This window comes from Pseudophryne corroboree, chromosome 1 (genome assembly GCF_028390025.1).
Source record: "Pseudophryne corroboree isolate aPseCor3 chromosome 1, aPseCor3.hap2, whole genome shotgun sequence".
Lineage (NCBI taxonomy): Eukaryota > Metazoa > Chordata > Amphibia > Anura > Myobatrachidae > Pseudophryne > Pseudophryne corroboree.
The window spans coordinates 901,758,743-901,781,476 of NC_086444.1; the positions used below are offsets into that span (position 1 = coordinate 901,758,743).

General features: G+C 42.9%; 1 protein-coding gene across 1 annotated transcript in view; it reads right to left on the minus strand.

Annotated features, from left to right (window-relative positions):
- PRDM5 (PR/SET domain 5) overlaps window positions 1-22,734 on the minus strand; it is a 528,834-nt gene that overhangs the window by 304,924 nt on the left and 201,176 nt on the right. The window contains exons 5-7 of the mRNA XM_063920243.1: window positions 11,317-11,491; window positions 5,342-5,434; window positions 4,979-5,100 (exon numbers count right to left, since the gene is read on the minus strand). Coding sequence (XP_063776313.1) covers window positions 4,979-5,100; window positions 5,342-5,434; window positions 11,317-11,491 — 390 coding nt within the window. The remainder of the gene's footprint in view (window positions 1-4,978; window positions 5,101-5,341; window positions 5,435-11,316; window positions 11,492-22,734) is intronic.

A 22,734-nucleotide genomic window follows, 5' to 3' on the forward strand; every position in this document is an offset into this window, starting at 1 on the left:
ATTCCTGTCATTTGAACTCATCATCTGCTCAGTCTGTCAAGTTTTTATCTCCTGCTAAGAAAGCTGTGGTTTTGCCTTGTGACGTTGACTCCAATTCGGATTATGACTCAGTAGCTGAAGAAGCTTTGTTACTGGAGTCACGTGTAAGCTATGACAATGTCTTTATGCTTCCAGTGGTAAAACCAAAACGGTCCCGTAAGAAGAAGCATCGTCGGAGATCTTGAATTTATGATTTATCTCTAAGACTTTTTGTTTCCCTTAGTCCTGTTCGGGTGTCCGGAGTCCACCCTGAAGGGGGGGGTAATGTTAGGATTCTGTTCAGTATGTATCTGGTGTCAGCTGATCCATATGTGTTCTGTTCCTTGGCTCTGTGTACATGCAGCTCAGCAGGTGCACAGGGTTTGTAATTACTAGTGAACACTCCCAGCCTGGCCTTGTTCATTGGTTAGTGTGTCTGTTAAAGGCCAGCTAGCAGAGTTCTCAGACGCCGGTGATATTATACTACTTTCCTGCCTGAACTACCTGCATTGCCTGGTGTCTTCGTCCTAGCTCCTGTTTATGCCGAGAAGCCTGGTTTTCCAGTTCATGTAATCCTGCCACAACCATTCTTGCCAGCTCATGTTCATGCCAGAACTATTTAGTTAAGTATCATGGACTTTTACTGTGCTCTGTGGATTCTCTAGTATTCACTACTCGTGTTACATGTTACTATGGACTTCCTCTATGCCTGCATGCTGTTATGCTTTATTATACAAATCCTGCAATCAGTTCCGTGGATTATATTACTCTGATTCCTTATTCAACTGTCTCATTACTCTGCTGCAATTCTCAGTCTGCAAACCCATTTACTCTTAGCTCATATTGTACCCTGGATTGTTACTGCGATTCCTCTGCCATACCTCATTATACCACTGCTATAATAAATACTTAGTATTCCTGCACTTCTGTGGACATTCATTTCCTGCAACAGTGATTGTTATACATTCTAGTCCTGTAATCAAGTCCTGGCTCTTAACTGTTATATTACTCACCTGCTGTCCATAATCAGTGTAAAGTGTGCTGCTGCACATTTCAGTATTAAAGGGAGAGTCCATAGTCTGCTAACCTTTAATTCTGCTACAACGTGCTCAAGTTATTACTGTATTCCCCAGTCAAGTCTGGTTAACCATTTCTATGTCACACTGCATCTGCCTGCACCTCCAGTAGTAATTCTCTCCTTGTAATTCACCTGCCAAACATTAGAGGCAGGTGAATCGTAACAGAGTCCGGCACGTGGTGGTGAGGGAGCTCTTTCAGAGAGGCCCGACACCCACAGCTGCTTCAGCAGCTTCCACTATCCCGGACCCTCGACTTTCTGGAAGGGGGGAAGGGATGTGGAACATTGAAAAAATCAAAAGAAATCAAATAATTGTGGACCAACTCCACAAGCCTTGTTGCTCTGTGAGCACCGAAAAAACACTGAGGTACTCTGGGATATGGAGGGGAGGAGTAGTCTCAAATTTTAATTTATTCAGTGCCTAGTTCCTGTGGAACCGTCCATATCCCAAGAGTACTCCAGTGACCCCTAGTGGATGAAAAAGAAATAGATATTATGTGGAATTATATCTAAAATAGATGATCTATTAAGCCCGTTTTAGACTTATTTATCACTTAAAAATAAAATAATAAGACAAGGGAAAGACCAATGAATAAAGACAGAGAGGACAAAGTGACATATGTTGGATTGAGTTTTCAAACAAGTTGTTTATATCTTTAGAATAATTTAGCACATTGCACAGAGATAGAGACTAATTTTGTTGGTGTCATAACACCATTAGTTTCACAATCATTAGCTGCTCATCATGTATATCGTTTGGAAGAAGTAAAGCACACATGTAAATGAGAAAGAAGGGCGTCAATGATGCAATTGCCCCAAGCAGAAATAAATAATGTGTTATCAGTTATGTGGAAAAAACTGCAAATGTTTAGCACATCTGACAGAAAAAAAAAGTACATTCGTTTTTTGGGCAATGAGATATAACGCAATTCCAAACTACATAATAATATAAGGAGAATGTGTTCATCATGCAATTAAATATACATTATGGATTCTATTCATAAAGCTTAAAACCCAATTAGAACACAAGGTAATAATGGAGTTTTGAGACACTGTGGGTCAGCGGCTGGCTACACCCTTATGGTGGCTAGCCACACCCCCTTAAGGCAGCAGGCCACACCCCTTCAGCGCCCACATTACTTTCTGGGCCCTATCACTGCATTTCCCCTGTGGGCCCTTCATGTACCAGTCAGAACAGGTTGTATGAAGACAAGGAGAAGGTTATAGAATCAAATCTTCCCACCAGGAAACTATCAAGCCTGTTCATTCCTTAGATCCACAAGGATCCACAAAACGACTATTGAAAAAGGCAGACGGGAGTGTGCATTTGGGCATTTTTATAATATGTATGACATATAAAACACTTTCCTTATATAAAGTTTGAAGATATCAAGTAGGGTAAGGGTAGGCACATCAGAAAGGTTTTCCACGAATGGTATCCATCAGAAAGGTGTTGACCATACATAGTAACCATGTTATCATATATGAAAAATAAAAGGAATCGGATAGTGTGATACCATTAAAACTTATTTTATTACAAAATAACTATAAACATAATGCAAGTTTCAAAATGAACACATCAATGAGCTGCAGCCTGAGCAATTTCGCTAAACAATAAATGGGTGTGCTCATACCAGAAATCAGATGATACATAGCAGTGGTTTATATTGGGTAGAGAGACCTAGACTGGTGGATGATCCAGGTTGAAGAGCAGCAACTGGTAAGTTTAAATCAGTCCAAAAAAGTACTGTACCAACGTATTTCAATTTCATAGGAACTCACCATATACACTGAGGAAGAATACCTACAATATGAACTCAAAACGTGTTTCTCTTCAACCAGGATCATGCACCAGCCTACTGTACTGTAGGTCTGAGGGGAGAAAATCCAGAACCTGTTCCTCAATATAAACCATTGCAGTTTATCATTTGATTTCTGGTATAAGCAGACCCATTTATTGTTTACAAAAATTGCTCAGGCTTGAGCTTATTGATGTGTTCATTTTGAAAATTGCAATATGTTTATCAAGGTTTCATGGAGAATTAATATTTTTTAACATCTAATGGGGATTAAAGATCTATTAAAGCAAATTCACTTATTGAATGGATGTACTGTATATTTAGAGAAATACAGCGCTCTAAGTGTGCCTGTATACAACGGTATGGCATACTGACACTTCAAGCACCAAACTTTTTTTTTTTTTTTTTAGAATTCTGGACTGGTACAAAGTGCTTAAAAATATAGTGCAGGTGAATGTGTGTGTGTGTGTGTGTGTGTGTGTGTGTGTGTGTGTGTGTGTGTGTGTGTGTGTGTAAATATTGGTTTGTGCAATGCTGAAATAACATTAAACAAATGAAAATGTTTGCAGCTCTTTGAGATTATTTGGTTAGCCACGAAGTGCCAGTGTGTGGATCGTTGATAGCGGTACTGGTCGGGTTTTCGTTTGTGATGTACTGTATAAGTAAGAGAAGTGCCAAGATCTGATAATGAGGACCTGGGAGCACTAAAATTTCTGTCCTAATGTCCCACCTCTTATCTTCTGGTATGGTCACAGGTTATGTTCTCCTTCCTTGACAGAACCTTGTCTCATTCTCCGTTGGCACCTTGTCTCCTTTCTCACCAGCACCTGGAAGGTCACAATCTCTGTTCCATGATGCAACGTCTCTGAGACTAGGTGCCGACGGGGAAGGAAACACCACATCAGAACACAGCCTGTGACCATACCAAAAGACAAGAGGTAGGAGACAGGGACAGATGGTTTAGGGCTCCTGGGTCCTCATTATCGGATTATGGGGGTAATTCCAAGTTGATCGCAGCAGGACATTTTTTTAGCAGTTGGGCAAAACCATGTGCACTGCAGGGGGGGAAGATATAACATTTGCAGAGAGAGTTAGATTTGGGTGGGTTATTTTGTTTCTGTGCAGGGTAAATACTGGCTGCTTTATTTTACACTGCAATTTAGATTACAGATTCAACACACCACACCCAAATCTAACTCTCTCTGCACATGTTATATCTCCCCCCCTGCAGTGCACATGGTATTGCCCAACTGCTAAAAAAATTTCTGCTGCGATCAACTTGGAATTACCCCCTTTGGCACTTCTCTTACTGCTACATCAGCAGCAGATCCCCCACCAGCACCGCTACCAACGGTCTACATACTGGCACTTCCCAGCTTCCTAAATAATCTCAAAAAGCTACAGTATAAACAATTTCATTTGTTTTGTGTTCAGCATTGTACACACCACTCCTTACACACACACCAGCACTCTATTTTTAACCTTTAAGCACTTTATCTACTATTCTAAAAACAAAAAAAAGTTAATTGTATTAACAGTTATTATCATTGTAACTTGTAAAGAGGATACAACTGAAACATATCACTCACTACTATGTTGCATTCTTTATAAGTGAGATATACTGAAAAAAGCACTGTACCTCTCACGCAAACAAATCCAAATGAATATAGCCACTGGTATTTCAAGTAGCTGAGCATATAACTCATGTTGAATAGCTGTCAGCATGTACCGTAGTACATGCTACACCCTGTGTAGCCCACCAGTTATTCTTCCTGTTTACCCCACCAGCTCTGTGTATTAAGGACACACCCCTTCCAGTGGCCTATTCAAGAAGCAGTGGAAAGAGTGGAGAAATAAGCCAGTGGGGAAGTTGCCCATTGCAACTAATCAGCTGCTATGTAGAATTTTATAGAATACACTTGATAAATCTTACCTCCGTGCTGATTGGTTGCCATGGGCAACTTCTCCACTTTTTTCACTGCTTCATGAATAGGCCCCAAAATAATTTCAATTTTCCATACCCCCACTTCAAAACTCCCACTTTGACCATTGTATAAATCACTAATGTGTGTGCAAAACATACCTGTATGCACATTTTCCTTGTGTTTTTTCAGGGTATCTTTGCTTCTGAATCTTTTCCCACAACTATCAGCCTTGCATATAAATCTTACATCTCCTTTGCAAGCCTCTCTGTGCTGTTCAAAACTAGAAAATAAATGGCAAATAAAATTAAAGACTAGAAAGTGTTTGGGTAATCTAAACACTTTTATTGGTGCATGCTTTACAGTAAGAGATCAAGTTAACTCGTGCATTACCTAAATAGGAGGTAAGACAGCGCTTCTTTTTCTTGGTTAGATGTCAAAAAAGAAGACTAGGAAGCTTGAAAGCAGGCATGCAAAAAGGAAGCCAGAAATTAGACAGCAGTTCAGTAATTCAAACATAAAACCTCAACGCTGAGCCGAAGGAGGTATTGCAAACGGAACACTGATAACTCCCTGAAGTGTCTCCGGAGATGATATTCTCTGTGCACTGAAGTACACTAAAGGAAAGAGAACATTTTAGAGTCTGCACACACAGCAACAAAATGCTGTTTATAGAGCTGATTTGCAATTGTCACATAAAACATCACTGTCTATTAAAAGTAAGTCTTAGGAAATTCTATTTGTAGGTTAGGTAGGAATTGTGGGATCCGGATGATAGGTCAACAGATACTAGGGCGACAGTTAAAAGGTCAACACCATGTGGTCGACATGCATGCAGTTGAGCTTGACAAAAGGCCAACATTGTCAAAAAGTCGACATGCCAATGGTCGACACAGAAATAGGTCTACATGAGTTTTTGGGAATGGTTTTCCTTTTTTTCTTCCCTTTTTCATACTTTACCAGCCACGTGGACTGGGAAGAATAATCTTGCCCGAGGCATGGCGAGCCACCTTTCCTGTGTTAACCTTTTGTCAATTTCGACCTTCTGTATGTCGACCTTTTGGGGTTGACTTAGACATTGTTGACCTAATAACTGTCGACCTTGTATACCACACCCAATAATTGTTTGGTAGCCCTACATAGTACTTTGCTGACAAGCACACATACTTTACTTGCTTTCTTGGGAATTACACACAAATAATACAGGGGAATATTTAACATTATTAGCGTGTTATGTGTTTTATCTATATAGTTAAGGGGCATTGGTATACAACTGTGTAATAATAATAAATACATGTACCAGATTTATCAGAGAAAAAGGAATATTCGGATCAATGGACCGTTTTGCATCAATCTGAACCAAATCTTTAGCCCTATTGTGCCGCATTCGCTAACATAAATGAGACCCCCTAATTCAGTCCATAATAGTAACAGAAAATGCTTTCAATTATTTAGCATTAAGAATTAATGAATGAATGAATGAATGAATGAATGAATGAATGAGTTTAAACTAATAAATCTGCCTACATTCTTAAGTACTGTTTAACAATTGTTTTAATTAAATATTATATAACAGAATTAGTAAGCACCATTGTGTATTAAACAAATTGGCTTCAAATAACCCTATGAATTGTTATTTCGCTCACTGAGAAACAGACAGGCTGAGATACAAAGGGGCATATTTATTAAAGCTTTTTTATGGAATATCCTCAGAAAACTAGTTTTTCTAGTGGATTTTGCATGAATTATGGTTTGAATGTATCAACAGGGCTCTGCAGCAGATACCGGAAAGATCGGTTACATTATCTTTATTTCTGAGTGCAAGAAATTGTCAAATTTACCAAGCTCCAAAACAGCTTAGCTTTTCAGAGCTTGTCTCCAATTGTTAAAGCCATCTTTATGTAATGTAAGCTATTGTAGCCTGTACACTACATTTTTGGTTCTCTCTCCAATAACTAACGCTGGAACACATGCGGTCTTATGAACGCGCATTTAGCTAGACGGTTCAGGACCGAGAAGTAAAATGACGCATTATTTAGCAATTTACTTTTTTTATATTGCAAAGGACAAGCTCCTATCAGAGTCTGCTTGCCTGCAGAAATTCCTTGAAACATTAATCTGATAAAATAATTTCTTGTTTCTTATTTTGGCAGTAAGAAATTACACTTATTGGGGCACAGATGCAGACCATGATAAATAGTCCCCAAAGATAGATACAAAGAGAGAAGGAGACAAAAACAGGATACAGTACTTGATGGAGAAAACACTAAAGTAATATGTAAAGACACTAAAAAGTAAAATATTTTACATAAACATATATATAGGAAGTTAACAGCAAAATATGTTAGTTAACTAAGAAAATAATAGAAAGATGAAAAAATGAGACTGGTAAAGTCCAACTGTAAAAAAGAAAATAAAGAAATGACGCAGTTGAAAGGAATACGAAGAGAGACTAAATTGTGTGTGGAATGACTGGTGTCATAAAATAAAATAAAAATAAAATGTAATATACAAGTGGATAGATAAAATAAGATAAAAGAATAGAAAAATGAAAGAACAGGAGCACAGAACCTGGAAATACTTTTGGTACTTTGATTTTTACAATTCAAATTTATAGTTTAGCAAGTAAGCCTTCAGTATATAATAATACATCAAGAATATTATATTACCTAACTTGAGTGAAAATAGTGCTAGAATACCTCCACCATAGAAATTACAGCTCACAGAAAAGTGTTCTTATATTTTGACAGAAGTAGAGACATACAAATCAGAAAATAAATTTTGTTCTACATCCTTAACATATCTGAAAAAAGTAACACTAGACTAGTGCTATATGAAGGAATGTGCCTGCTTTTGCCATTGACTGAAACCTCTTTACACTCTAATCAATACTATAAATAGTACAGTTAGGTCCATATATATTTGGTTACTGACACAATTTGTGTTATTTTAGCTGTTTACCAAAACATTTTCATGTTAAAGTTCTATAATGAATATAGGTTTAAAGCGCAGACTATCAACTTTAATGTGAGGGTATTCACAACCATATTGGAGGAAGGGTTTAGGAATTACAGCTGTTTAATATGTAGCCCCCTCTTTTTCAAGGGACCAAAAGTACTGTACTTGGAGAATTCACTCAATATGTTGCATGGACAGGTCTGGGCTATTCCTTTGTTATTTATTCATCAACTTAAGCAGGCAAAAGGACTGGAGTTGATTCCAAGTGTGGCATTTGCATTTGGAAGCTGTTGCTGTGAACCCACAACATGCTGTCAAAGGACCACTCAATGCAAGTGTAACAGACCATCTTTAGGATGCAAATAACAAAATAAATTCATCAGAGAGATAGCAGGAACCTTAGAAGTGACCAAATCAACAGTAAATTCGTACTGGTGAGCTCGGCAATACAAAAAGGCCTGGATGTCCATGGAAGACAACATTGGTGGATGATAACAGGATCCTTTTGCATGGTAAAGAAAATCCTCTTCACAACATCCAGCCAAGGGAAGAACACTCTTCAGGAGGTAGGCATATCATTATCCAAGTCTACCATAAAGAGGAGACTTCACAAGAGCAAATACAGAGGGTTCACCGCAAGGCGCAAATCATTCATAAGCCTCAACTGAAAAGCCAAATTAGACTTTGCCAAAAAACATTTAAAAAAGCCAGCCCAGTTCTGGAACATCATTCTTTGGACAGATAATACGAAGATCAACCTGATAGGAAGAAAAAAGCATGCAGAAAACATCTAATGGCTCATGATTCAAAGCACACCACATAATCTATAAAACACGGTGGAGGCAGTGTGACAGCATGGGCATGCATGGCTACCACTGGCACTGGGTCACTAGAGTTTATTGATGACGCGACAGAAGACAGAAGCAGCAGGATGAATTCTGAAGTGTACAGTGATATACTGTCTGCTCAGATTCAGCCAAATGGAGCAAATTTGATTGAACAGTGCTTCACAACACACATGGACAATGACAAAAAAAAACATACTGAGAAAGCAAGCCAGGAGTATTTCAAAGCAAAGAACTGAAATATTCTGTAATGGCCAAGTCAGTCACCTGATCTCAACCTAATCGAGCATGCATTTCACTTGCTGAAGGCAAAACTACAGGGAGAAAGACACACAAACACACAACAACTGAAGACATCTGCAGTAAAGGCCTGGCGAAGCATAACAAAGGAGGAAATGCAGCATTTGGTAATGTCCATAGGTTCCAGACTTCAGACAGTCATTGCCGGCAAAGGATTCCCCACAAAGTATTAAAAATTAACATTTTATTTATGTTTATGTTAATATGTCCAGTTACATTTGAGTGACTGTGTATAAAAATGGTTGCAATTCCTAAATGCTTCATACGATAATTGTTCAACCCCTTGAATTAAGCTGAAAGTCTGCACGGGATCGGATTGAAATACCTCCAATCAAAATCCCGACGTTCAAAATCCCGACACCAATTGACCGATGGTCAAAATCCTGACAAGGTCAAAATCGCGACATGGACAAAATACTGACATTTAAAATACCGACAAGGTCAAAATACCGACATGTAAAATGCCGACAGGCCAAAATACCGACATGCAGTTTTTGTTGTTTTTTTGTGTGTGTGTCGACATAAGTCAACATGGACACCATATAAAGTGTACCGCGTCCCCTCGCCATGCTTCGGGCATGGAGTCTCGCTGCGCTCGGAACACTATTATATTCCCCCTCCAGGTCCACTGGGATGGTAAAGTATGAACAAGTCGGTTTCAATGAAAAAAAATCATGAAAAACTCATGTCGGTATTTTGACCTGTAGGCATTTTACATGTTGGTATTTTGACCTTGTCGGTATTTTAAATGTCGGTATTTTGTCCATGTCGGGATTTTGACCATCGGTCAATTGGTGTCGGATTTTGAACGTCGAGATTTTGAATTAAGGTAAACTGACTGCATCCCGTCTGCACTTCAACTGCGTCTCCATTGTTTAATTTCAAATCCATTGTGGTGGCATACAGAGGCAAAATTATGAAAATTGTGTCAGTGTCTAAATTTATATGGACCTAACTGTATATAAGCACTGACCTGTGTTTACCTGATCTACCCATTTAAGCAACTTTACCAAATAACTGTTGTTTTACTACTCATATGCATACACAAGCACTAAAAGGAGTGAATGACAATGGGGTTATGTGTCCGGTTTTGAAGAAAGCATAGCCCACTGTTCACAATGCTCTCACTTTGCCATAGACTGCACAAACAAAATATGTATTAAACAAGAAAATACGTAGTTAAAAAAAAAAATATAATATAATTGCTTTAAAAAATATTTCTAACAGAATGTGGTTTGTGGGGAAGGCATTATTTCTGTGTAGTCACCACTTTCTAAAATTGGCTGGTGTTTGTGCGGTCTATGTAAATTTTCCAGATTTTGGTATAAAAATAGAAAATCTCTTTGCAATACGAAACCCGCTACAAGACATGTATAGTTCCTTCTATGCAATTATGTAGAGAACTAGCATTCAGTCAACACAATATTGTTTTGGTGCCACAAAAGTGTAGGATAAATCCTGCTTAGCCTTAGAATGTATTTTTCCTTTAAATTCGAAGAATAATGCACATACAAGAAATAATTAGACACACAAGCCAACATAAGCAATCGAGTTCTACTGTAGGTGCTAAGTGACTTGGGGATGTTACAGTTATACTGTATATTGTATATAATGGGTCTCATGCAGATTTGGACACATGTAAAAGTAGTATATTTATGCCCACATGCTGTGGCATATGCATTGAAAGATGAACACATGTCACCAACAGCAGACGTGGATGTCCGGTTTATGCAAGGCATATGTCAAATACGTTATGTTCAGGTTTTTGACGTTTGATTTGCTTACAAAATAAGCATTCCCTATTAGGTATCAATAAAACTCTCTGCAGCACAGCAGGAAAAACATGCTGTTTCAGGTATGGAATTCAATTGTTGAATAATTCAAATATACGATAATAAAAGAATATTTGACTGAGCCATGCAAAAATCACCCATCGATGGTGCATTCACAAATGACCAATCCCAATCGATTCGCTAGATCAGTCTACCATCATCATCATTATCGTCCACTATTTGCACCTCCCTTCTGCACCTCCAAATAGTATAATATTCTCTGGTATGTATGCATCTGTGTCTTGGACTGCATCTTTTCACAATTACAAGTACACACCTGTAACCTACACATTCTAGGATAGAACACACCTTCCCTCCCCTAATCCATGTCTCCAGGCAAGCCTAAGGGCCGGAATCATGTAAGTCTGCTTAGGTGCCTATCACGTGAGATACGCTACACAAACAGGCATAGTACTCACTACGCTTCACCCCCATTGTCTCATTACCCGGGATGGGTACTCCTCCCTATCAGTCATTAGAACATATAAGTTTAAGATATGAATTGTACCGGTGAGAAAGACAGATGACACAAGAAAAAACAAAAACCACATCTGAAGTACACACTGTCGTTGGAGAGCCTGTTTTACTGGGAACTTCTTCCCACACGTCCTGCATTTGAACTCCTTCTCCTCGCTTGGCTTCTGATGCAAAGTTTGAAGATGTTCTGCCAGGATCTCCTGACTGGGAAAGCTAGATTCACAAAGCGGGCAGTCATGGTCATCTTTATATTTACAGTGCTCTGAAAAGATAAAGGAAAAAAAATATCACACACCTAAAGAATATGCTATTAATAGGCACACAAACAAGTATGCCAGGTACAATGAGTGTTATATACCAACATACAGGTGGGTCCATGGTTATCTTGACTAGTTTTCTGCGCCTAGGTACAACATGATTTATTAGCATAAACCCTTCATCTATTGTTCTCAGCTGCAATACAATACAGCAGGAGATTAAGTCATTACAGCAGGGGATTAAGTCCGATTGGCCAGTCTCGGTTAATCCTATTAAAGATCAAGATAAACGTGGACCCATCTGTAGGTGCCAAAGTGTACAAGTGTAGTAGTGACCAATCAACCAATCATTTTTGTGGTATTTTGTGGATACAAGGTCTCCAGACAGAAGATTGTACACCTGTATGTATGTCATAAAGGAGTATACTAAATCAAGCTTAAAAATATTCTTCTTCTGTTACAATTGTTTATCAATGCTACCCAGGTCTGGTAATCGGAAATATGAGGTCACAGAGAAAATAAGATTTTAAACCTACCGGTAAATCTTTTTCTCGTAGTCCGTAGAGGATGCTGGGGACTTCGTAAGGACCATGGGGATAGACGGGCTCCGCAGGAGACATGGGCACTTTAAGAAAGACTTTAGGTATGGGTGTGCACTGGCTCCTCCCTCTATGCCCCTCCTCCAGACCTCAGTTAGAGAAACCTTGCCCAGAGGAGACGGACAGTACGAGGAAAGGATTTTTGTTAATCCAAGGGCAAGATTCATACCAGCCCACACCATTCACACCGAAAAACCTGTGATATACTAACCAGTTAACAGTATGAAAACAACATAGCATCAGTCCGAGACCGATGAAACTATAACATATCCCTTTAGTAAGCAAAACTATATACAAGTCTTGCAGAAGTAATCCGCACTTGGGACGGGCGCCCAGCATCCTCTACGGACTACGAGAAAAAGATTTACCGGTAGGTTTAAAATCTTATTTTCTCTTACGTCCTAGAGGATGCTGGGGACTCCGTAAGGACCATGGGGATTATACCAAAGCTCCCAAACGGGCGGGAAAGTGCGGATGACTCTGCAGCACCGATTGAGTAAACAGGAGGTCCTCCTCAGCCAGGGTATCAAACTTATAGAACTTTGCAAAGGTGTTTGAACCCGACCAAGTAGCAGCTCGGCACAGCTGTAGTGCCGAGACCCCTCGGGCAGCCGCCCAAGATGAGCCCACCTTCATAGTGGAATGGGCCTTGACCGATTTTGGTAACTGCAATCCAGCCGTCGCATGCGCCTGCTGAATCGTGTTACAGATCCAGCGAGCAATAGTCTGCTTTGAAGCAGGAGCGCCAACCTTGTTGGCTGCATACAGGACAAACAGTGCTTCTGTTTTTCTGACTCTAGCCGTTCTGGCCACGTAGATTTTCAAAGCCCTGACCACATCAAGGGACTCGGAATCCTCCAAATCTCGTGTAGCCACAGGCACCACAATAGGTTGGTTCATATGAAAAGATGACACCAGCTTAGGCCAAAATTGAGGACGGGTCCGCAATTCCGCTCTATCCATATGGAAAACTAGATAGGGGCTTTTATGAGACAAAGCCGCCAATTCCGACACTCGCCTAGCCAAAGCCAAGGCTAACAACATGACTACCTTCCAAATGAGATATTTTAACTCCACCGTTTTAAGTGGTTCAAACCAGTGCGACTTAAGGAAACTCAACACCACGTTAAGGTCCCAAGGCGCCACCGGAGGTACAAAAGGAGGCTGAATATGCAGCACTCCCTTCACAAAAGTCTGTACTTCTGGGAGAGAAGCCAATTCTCTTTGAAAGAAAATGGATAAGGCCAAAATCTGAACCTTAATGGAGCCTAATTTTAGGCCCAAATTCACTCCAGTTTGTAGGATGTGAAGGAAACGGCCCAGATGGAATTCTTCCGTAGGAGCATTCCTGTCCTCACACCAAGAAACATATTTTCGCCATATACGGTGATAATGTTTAGCTGTCACGTCCTTCCTAGCCTTTATCAGAGTAGGAATGACCTCATCCAGAATGCCCTTTTCCGCTAGGATCCGGCGTTCAACCGCCATGCCGTCAAACGCAGCCGCGGTAAGTCTTGGAACAGACAGGGCCCCTGTTGCAACAGGTCCTGTCTTAGAGGAAGAGGCCACGGATCTTCTGTGAGCATCTCCTGCAGATCCGGATACCAGGACCTTCGTGGCCATTCTGGTACAATGAGAATTGCCTGTACTCCTCTCTTTCTTATTATTCTCAACACCTTTGGGATGAGAGGAAGAGGAGGAAACACATAGACCGACTGGAACACCCACGGTGACACTAGGGCGTCCACAGCTACCGCCTGAGGGTCTCTTGACCTGGCGCAATACCTCTGCAGCTTTTTGTTGAGGTGGGACGCCATCATGTCTATCTGGGGCAGTCCCCACTGGCTTGCAATCTGTGCGAAGACTTCCTGATGAAGTCCCCACTCTCCTGGATGCAAGTCGTGTCTGCTGAGGAAGTCTGCTTCCCAGTTGTCCACTCCCGGAATGAACACTGCTGACAATGCGCTTACATGATTTTCCGCCCAGCGAAGAATCCAGGTGGCTTCCGCCATTGCCACTCTGCTCCTTGTGCCGCCCAGGCAGTTTACATGAGCCACTGCGGTGATGTTGTCTGACTGGATCAGAACTGGTAAGTCGTAAAGCAAGTTCTCCGCTTGACGAAGGGCGTTGTATATGGTTAAAAGATAGTCCTATACCGGAAAATCAATACAGGCGCTTTAGTATATAAGACCACACTATTCGTAATCAATAAAATGCTGTTCTCAGAAGGTATTCTGTTATACCTAAAGTACCAAAATTGTTTATAGAAAACTCTAATAGAGAGCGCAAAGGTTAATAATAATAATAAAAACAATTTATTATTCTACATAATATACATTTATATTTAATTAAACATATACATCAGAGCTAGAGAGCCACAACCCAATTTAAATAATATGGTATATACCATGCAATTAATAAATAATATATTGGGATAGATATGTTAATAAAGTCCCTTTAAATTCTTGTGATTTAAAATCCAGTAATATCCAATTGAACAAAGAGTTCCTTAATGTCCAAGACAAATGTTGACCAGCTGAATCCCGGTTATTGCGTAAAGGTGCCTATTATGCTGTATATATAATGCCCATACAATGGTGCCAATATTGGTTTAATGATGCGCAGTATTTCATCAAAAGACAAGTGCCTCCTACTTCTTTCTGAACGTAATTGTAACACCCCTCTGCCGTTGTTAGGATATATTCTCACCATGTGTGTTGCTCCTATTGCCGTGTCCTATTGCACAAGGACGAAGAGGCTGCAGCGGCGGTGGATGACATCCACCGCCGCTGCAGCCGCTTCGTCCTTGTGCAATAGGACACGGCAATAGGAGCAACACACATGGTGAGAATATATCCTAACAACGGCAGAGGGGTGTTACAATTACGTTGAGAAAGAAGTAGGAGGCACTTGTCTTTTGATGAAATACTGCGCATCATTACACCAATATTGGCACCATTGTATGGGCATTATATATACAGCATAATAGGCACCTTTACGCAATAACCGGGATTCAGCTGGTCAACATTTGTCTTGGACATTAAGGAACTCTTTGTTCAATTGGATATTACTGGATTTTAAATCACAAGAATTTAAAGGGACTTTATTAACATATCTATCCCAATATTATTATTTATTAATTGCATGGTATATACCATATTATTTAAATTGGGTTGTGGCTCTCTAGCTCTGATGTATATGTTTAATTAAATATAAATGTATGTTATGTAGAATAATAAATAGTTTTTATTATTATTATTAACCTTTGCACTCTCTATTAGAGTTTTCTATAAACAATTTTAGCGTTGTATATGGCCCTCAGCTCCAGGACGTTGATGTGAAGACAAGTCTCTTGACTAGTCCACAGTCCTTGGAAGTTTATTCCCTGTGTGACTGCTCCCCAACCTCGGAGGCTCGCGTCCGTGGTTACCAGAACCCAGTCCTGAATGTCGAACCTGCGACCCTCTAGAAGGTGAGCACTCTGCAGCCACCACAGGAGAGATACCCTGGCCCTGGGGGACAGGGTGATCAACTGATGAATCTGTAGATGTGACCCGGACCACTTGTCCAGTAGGTCCCACTGGAAGGTCCTCGCATGGAACCTGCCGAATGGAATGGCCTCGTAAGATGCCACCATCTTTCCCAGGACTCGAGTGCAGTGATGCACAGACACCTGTTTTGGTTTCAATAGGTTCCTGACCAGAGTCATGAGTTCTTGAGCCTTTTCCATTGGAAGAAAAACCCTTTTCTGGTCTGTATCCAGAATCATGCCCAAGAAAGTCAGATGAGTCGTAGGAACCAGCTGCGACTTCGGGATATTGAGAATCCAGCCGTGTGGCTATAACACCTTCAGTGAAAGTGACACGCTGTTCAGTAACTGCTCTCGTGATCTCGCTTTTATGAGGAGATCGTCCAAGTACGGGATAATTGTGACTCCCTGCTTGCGCAGGAGCACCATCATTTCCGCCATTACCTTGGTGAAAATTCTCGGGGCCGTAGAAAGCCCAAACGGCAACGTCTGAAATTGGTAATGACAATCCTGTACCGCAAATCTCAGGTACGCCTGATGAGGTGGATATATGGGAACATGAAGGTATGCATCCTTTATCTCCAAAGATACCATAAAATCCCCCCTTCCAGGCTGGCGATGACCGCCCTGAGCGATTCCATCTTGAACTTGAACCTTTTCGAGTATAGGTTCAGGGATTTTAAATTTAGAATGGGTCTGACCGAACCGTCCGGTTTCGGGACTACAAACAGGGTTGAGTAATATCCCCTCCCTTGTTGAAGTAGGGGAACCTTGACCACCACCTGTTGAAGATACAACTAGTGAATTGCATTTAACACTATCTCCCTTTCTGGGGGAGAAGTCGGCAGGGCCGATTTGAAAAACCAGCGAGGAGGCACCTCTTCGAATTCCAGCCTGTAACCCTGAGAAACAATTTCTATTGCCCAGGGATCCACCTGTGAGTGAACCCAGATGTGGCTGAAAATTCGAAGACGTGCCCCCACTGGGGCGGACTCTCTTAGCGGAGCCTCAGCGTCATGCGGTGGATTTTGTAAAGGCCGGGGAGGACTTCTGTTCCTAGGAACTAGCTGTGTTGTGCAGCTTTTTTCCTCTGCCCTTACCTCTGGCAAGAAAGGACGCACCTCGTACTCTCGTTTCTTTGTGACCGAAAGGACTGCATTTGATAATGTGGTGCTTTCTTAGGCTGTGAGGGAATATAAGGCAAAAAATGTTATTTACCAGCTGTAGCTGTGGAGACCAGGTCCGAGAGACCTTTCCCAAACAATTCCTCACCCTTGTAAGGTAAAACCTCCATATGCCTCTTTGAGTCGGCACCACCTGTCCACTGCCGGGTCCATAGGACTCGTCTAGCAGAAATCGACATTATTTATTATTATTATTTTTATTACCAGTTATTTATATAGCGCACACATATTCCGCTGCGCTTTACAGAGAATATTTGGTCATTCACATCAGTCCCTGCCCCAGTGGAGCTTACAATCTATATTCCCTATCACATGTACACACATTCATGCAAGGGTTAATTTTGTTGGGAGCCAATTAACCTACCAGTATATTTTTGGATTGTGGGAGGAAACCGGAGTACCCGGAGGAAACCCACGCAAGTACGGGGAGAATATACAAACTACCCACAGTTAGAGCCACGGTGGGAATTGAACCCATGACCTCAGTACTGTGAGGCAGTAATGCTAACCATTACACCATCCGTACACCATAGCGTTGATTCTAGAACCCAGTAGACCAATGTCTCTTTGAGCATCTCTCATATATAAGCCAGTATCTTTTATATGTCCTAGGGTCAATAAGATGGTATCCTTATCCAGGGTTTCAATTTCCGCTGATAAGGTATCTGTCCATGCTGCTACAGCGCTACACACCCAAGCCGACGCAATAGCCGGTCTGAGTAAGGTACCCGAATGTGTGTAAATGGACTTCAAGGTAACCTCCTGCTTGCGATCAGCAGGATCCCTGAGGGTAGCCGTATCTTGGGATGGCAGCGCTACCTTTTTGGATAAGCGTGTCAACGCTTTGTCCACCCTAGGAGAGGATTCCCACCGTATCCTGTCCATTGGCGGGAAAGGATACGCCATAAGAATCCTTTTGGGAATCTGCAGTTTTTTTGTCTGGAGATTCCCAAGCTTTTTCACATAACTCGTTCAGCTCATGTGAGGGAGGAAAGGTTACCTCAGGTTTCTTTCCCTTATACATGTGTACCCTCGTGTCAGGGACAGGGGGTTCCTCTGTGATATGCAAAACATCTTTTATTGCAATAATCATACATCGAATACATTTAGCCACTTTTGGCTGTAACTTTGCATTATCGTAGTAGACACTGGAGTCAGAATCCATGTCGGTATCTGTGTCAACTATTTGGGATAGTGGGCGCTTTTGAGACCCCGAAGGTCCCTGCGACATAGGGACAGACATGGGTTGACTCCCTGGCTGTTTCCTAGCTTCCGCTTTGTCTAATCTTTTGTGCAATAAAATAAGATTTTACTCACCGGTAAATCTATTTCTCGTAGTCCGTAGTGGATGCTGGGGACTCCGTAAGGACCATGGGGAATAGACGGGCTCCGCAGGAGACTGGGCACTCTAAGAAAGAATTAGTACTACTGGTGTGCACTGGCTCCTCCCTCTATGCCCCTCCTCCAGACCTCAGTTAAGGAAACTGTGCCCGGAAGAGCTGACATTACAAGGAAAGGATTTTGGAATCCAGGGTAAGACTCATACCAGCCACACCAATCACACCGTATAACTTGTGATAACTTACCTAGTTAACAGTATGAACAATAACAGAGCATCAGACAACCTGATGCAAACATAACATAACCCTTAGTTAAGCAATAACTATATACAAGTATTGCAGAAGAAGTCCGCACTTGGGACGGGCGCCCAGCATCCACTACGGACTACGAGAAATAGATTTACCGGTGAGTAAAATCTTATTTTCTCTAACGTCCTAGTGGATGCTGGGAACTCCGTAAGGACCATGGGGATTATACCAAAGCTCCCAAACGGGCGGTAGAGTGCGGATGACTCTGCAGCACCGAATGGGCAAACACAAGGTCCTCCTCAGCCAGGGTATCAAACTTATAGAACTTTGCAAAGGTGTTTGAACCCGACCAAGTAGCTGCTCGGCAAAGTTGTAATGCCGAGACCCCTCGGGCAGCTGCCCAAGAAGAGCCCACTTTCCTTGTGGAATGGGCTTTCACTGATTTTGGATGCGGCAAACCAGCCGCAGAATGAGCCTGCTGAATCGTGTTACAGATCCAGCGAGCAACAGTCTGCTTTGAAGCAGGAGCACCCAGCTTGTTGGATGCATACAGGATAAACAGCGAGTCAGTTTTCCTGACTCCAGCCGTCCTGGCTACATAAATCTTCAAAGCCCTGACTACATCAAGCAACTTGGAGTCCTCCAAGCCACGAGTAGCCGCAGGCACCACAATAGGTTGGTTCAAATGAAAAGATGACACCACCTTCGGCAGTAATTGCGGACGAGTCCGTAATTCTGCCCTGTCCATATGGAAAACCAGATAGGGGCTTTTACATAACAAAGCCGCCAATTCTAACACACGCCTAGCCGAAGCTAAGGCCAATAGCATGACCACTTTCCACGTGAGATACTTTAGCTCCACGGTCTTAAGTGGCTCAAACCAGTGAGATTTCAGGAAACTCAACACCACGTTAAGATCCCAAGGTGCCACTGGTGGCACAAAAGGGGGCTGAATATGCAGCACTCCCTTTACAAACGTCTGAACTTCAGGAAGCGAAGCCAGTTCCTTTTGAAAGAAAATGGATAGGGCCGAAATCTGGACCTTTATGGACCCTAATTTTAAGCCCATAGTCACTCCTGATTGTAGGAAGTGCAGGAACCGGCCCAGCTGGAATTCCTCTGTAGGGGCCTTCCTGGCCTCACACCAAGCAACATATTTTCGCCATATACGGTGATAATGTTTTGCTGTCACGTCCTTCCTAGCCTTTATCAGCGTAGGAATAACTTCATCCGGAATGCCTTTCTCCGCTAGGATCCGGCGTTCAACCACCATGCCGTCAAACGCAGCCGCGGTAAGTCTTGGAACAGACAGGGCCCCTGTTGCAACAGATCCTGTCTGAGAGGCAGAGGCCATGGGTCCTCTGTGAGCATTTCTTGCAGTTCCGGGTACCAAGTCCTTCTTGGCCAATCCGGAACAATGTGTATTGTTCTCACTCCTCTTTTTCTTACGATTCTCAGCACCTTGGGTATGAGAGGAAGAGGAGGAAACACATAGACCGACTGGAACACCCACGGTGTTACTAGTGCGTCCACAGCTATCACCTGAGGGTCTCTTGACCTGGCGCAATACCTTTGTAGCTTTTTGTTGAGGCGGGACGCCATCATGTCCACCTGTGGCAGTTCCCATCGATTTGTAATCTGTGTGAAGACTTCTTGATGAAGTCCCCACTCTCCCGGGTGGAGGTCGTGCCTGCTGAGGAAGTCTGCTTCCCAGTTGTCCACTCCCGGAATCTCTGCAGCCACCACAGAAGAGACACCCTGGCCCTGGGGGATAGGGTGATCAGCCGATGCATCTGAAGATGCGATCCGGACCACTTGTCCAACAGATCCCACTGAAAGGTCCTCGCATGGAACCTGCCGAAGGGAATGGCTTCGTATGACGCCACCATCTTTCCCAGGACTCGCGTGCAGTGGTGCACCGACACCTGTTTTGGTTTTAAGAGTTCTCTGACCAGAGTCACGAGCTCCTGAGCCTTCTCCGCCGGGAGAAACACCTTTTTCTGGTCTGTGTCCACAATCATGCCCAGGAAGGGCAGACGAGTCGTAGGGATCAGCTGCAACTTTGGAATATTCAAAATCCAGCCGTGCTGTTGCAACACTTCCTGAGAGTGTGCTACGCTGATCAGCAACTGCTCTCTGGACCTCGCCTTTATGAGGAGATCGTCCAAGTATGGGATAACTGTGACACCCTGCTTTCGGAGGAGCACCATCATTTCCGCCATTACCTTGGTAAATATTCTCGGTGCCGTGGAGAGACCAAACGGAAACGTCTGGAATTGGTAATGACAGTCCTGTACCACAAATCTGAGGTACTCCTGATGAGGTGGATAAATGGGGACATGCAGGTAAGCATCCTTTATGTCCAGAGACACCATAAAATCCCCCTCTTCCAGGCTTGCAATGACCGCTCTGAGCGATTCCATCTTGAACTTGAACCTTTTCAGGTAAATGTTCAGGGATTTTAAATTCAATATGGGTCTGACCAAACCGTCCGGTTTCGGAACCACAAACATTGTGGAATAGTAACCCCTTCCCTGTTGAGGGAGGGGAATCTGTACCACCACCTGCTGGAGATATAATTTGTGAATTGCCGCTAACACTACTTCCCTTTCTATGGGGGAAGCAGGCAGGGCTAATTTTAGGTAACGGTGAGGGGGCATCACTTCGAATTCCAGCTTGTATCCCTGAGACACAATCTGTATAGCCCAGGGATCCACCTGTGAGCGAACCCACTGGTGGCTGAATTTTCGGAGACGCGCCCCCACCGGTCCCGGCTCCACCTGTGGAGCCCCAGCGTCATGCGGTGGATTTAGTGGAAGCCGGGGAGGACTTCTGTTCCTGGGAACTAGCTGTATGGTGCAGCTTCTTTCCTCTACCCCTGCCTCTGGCAAGAAAGGACGCACCTCTGACTTTCTTGCCTTTTTGTGACCGAAAGGACTGCATTTGGTAATACGGTGCTTTCTTAGGCTGTGAGGGAATATATGGCAAAAAATTTGACTTCCCAGCTGTAGCTGTGGAAACTAGGTCCGAGAGACCCTCCCCAAACAATTCCTCACCCTTGTAGGGTAAAACCTCCATGTGCTTTTTAGAGTCGGCATCGCCTGTCCATTGCCGAGTCCACAGGACCCTTCTGGCAGAAATCGACATTGCATTTATTCTAGAGCCCAGTAGGCAAATGTCCCTCTGGGCATCCCTCATATATAGGACAGCGTCTTTTATATGCCCCAGGGTCAGTAAAATAGTATCCTTGTCCAAGGTATCCAGTTCCTCAGACAGTGTATCTGTCCATGCTGCTACAGCACTATACATCCAGGCCGCCGCAGTATGGTACCTGAATGTGTATAAACAGACTTCAGGATACCTTCCTGCTTCCTATCCGCAGGATCCTTTAGGGAGGCCGTATCCTGTGACGGCAGGGCCACCTTCTTAGATAAGCGCGTCAGAGCTTTGTCTACCCTAGGGGAGGATTCCCAGCGTAACCTGTCCGTTGGCGGGAAGGGGTACGCCATAAGTAACCTTTTGGAAATCAGTACTTTCCTATCAGAAGAATCCCAAGCTTTTTCACATAACTCATTTAACTCATGTGAAGGGGGAAAAGTCACCTCTTGCTTTTTCTCCCCAAACATATAAACCCTCTTGTCAGGGACAGGGTTTACCTCTGATATGTGCAATACATCCTTCATAGCTACAATCATGTAGCGGATGGCTTTAGCCATTTTAGGCTGCAATTTTGCATCATCGCCATCGATACTGGAGTCAGAATCCGTGTCGATATCTGTGTCAACAATATGGGATAGTGGGCGCTTCTGAGACCCCGACGGCCTCTGCGCTGTAGGATCAGGCATGGGCTGAGACCCCGACTGTCCCAAAAAAGCTTCAGCTTTATCCAACCTTTTATGCAAGGAGTTTACATTATCATTTAACACCTTCCACATATCCATCCAATCAGGTGTCGGCGCCGTCGGCGGGGACACCTCATTCATCTGCACCTGCTCTGCCTCCACATAGCCCTCCTCGTCAAACATGTCGACACAAACGTACCGACACACCACACACACAGGGAATGCTCTATATGAGGACAGGACCCCCACAAGGCCTTTTGGAGAGACAGAGAGAGAGTATGCCAGCACACACCCCAGCGCTATATGACCCAGGAATCACACAGTAACTTAGTGTTTACCCAGTAGCTGCTGTATATATGATTATTGCGCTAAATTTATGTGCCCCCCCTCTCTTTTTACCCTCTTTCTACCGTGAGTCTGCAGGGGAGATCCTGGGGAGCTTCCTCTCAGCGGAGCTGTGGAGAGAAAATGGCGCTGGTGAGTGCTGAGGAAGACGCCCCGCCCC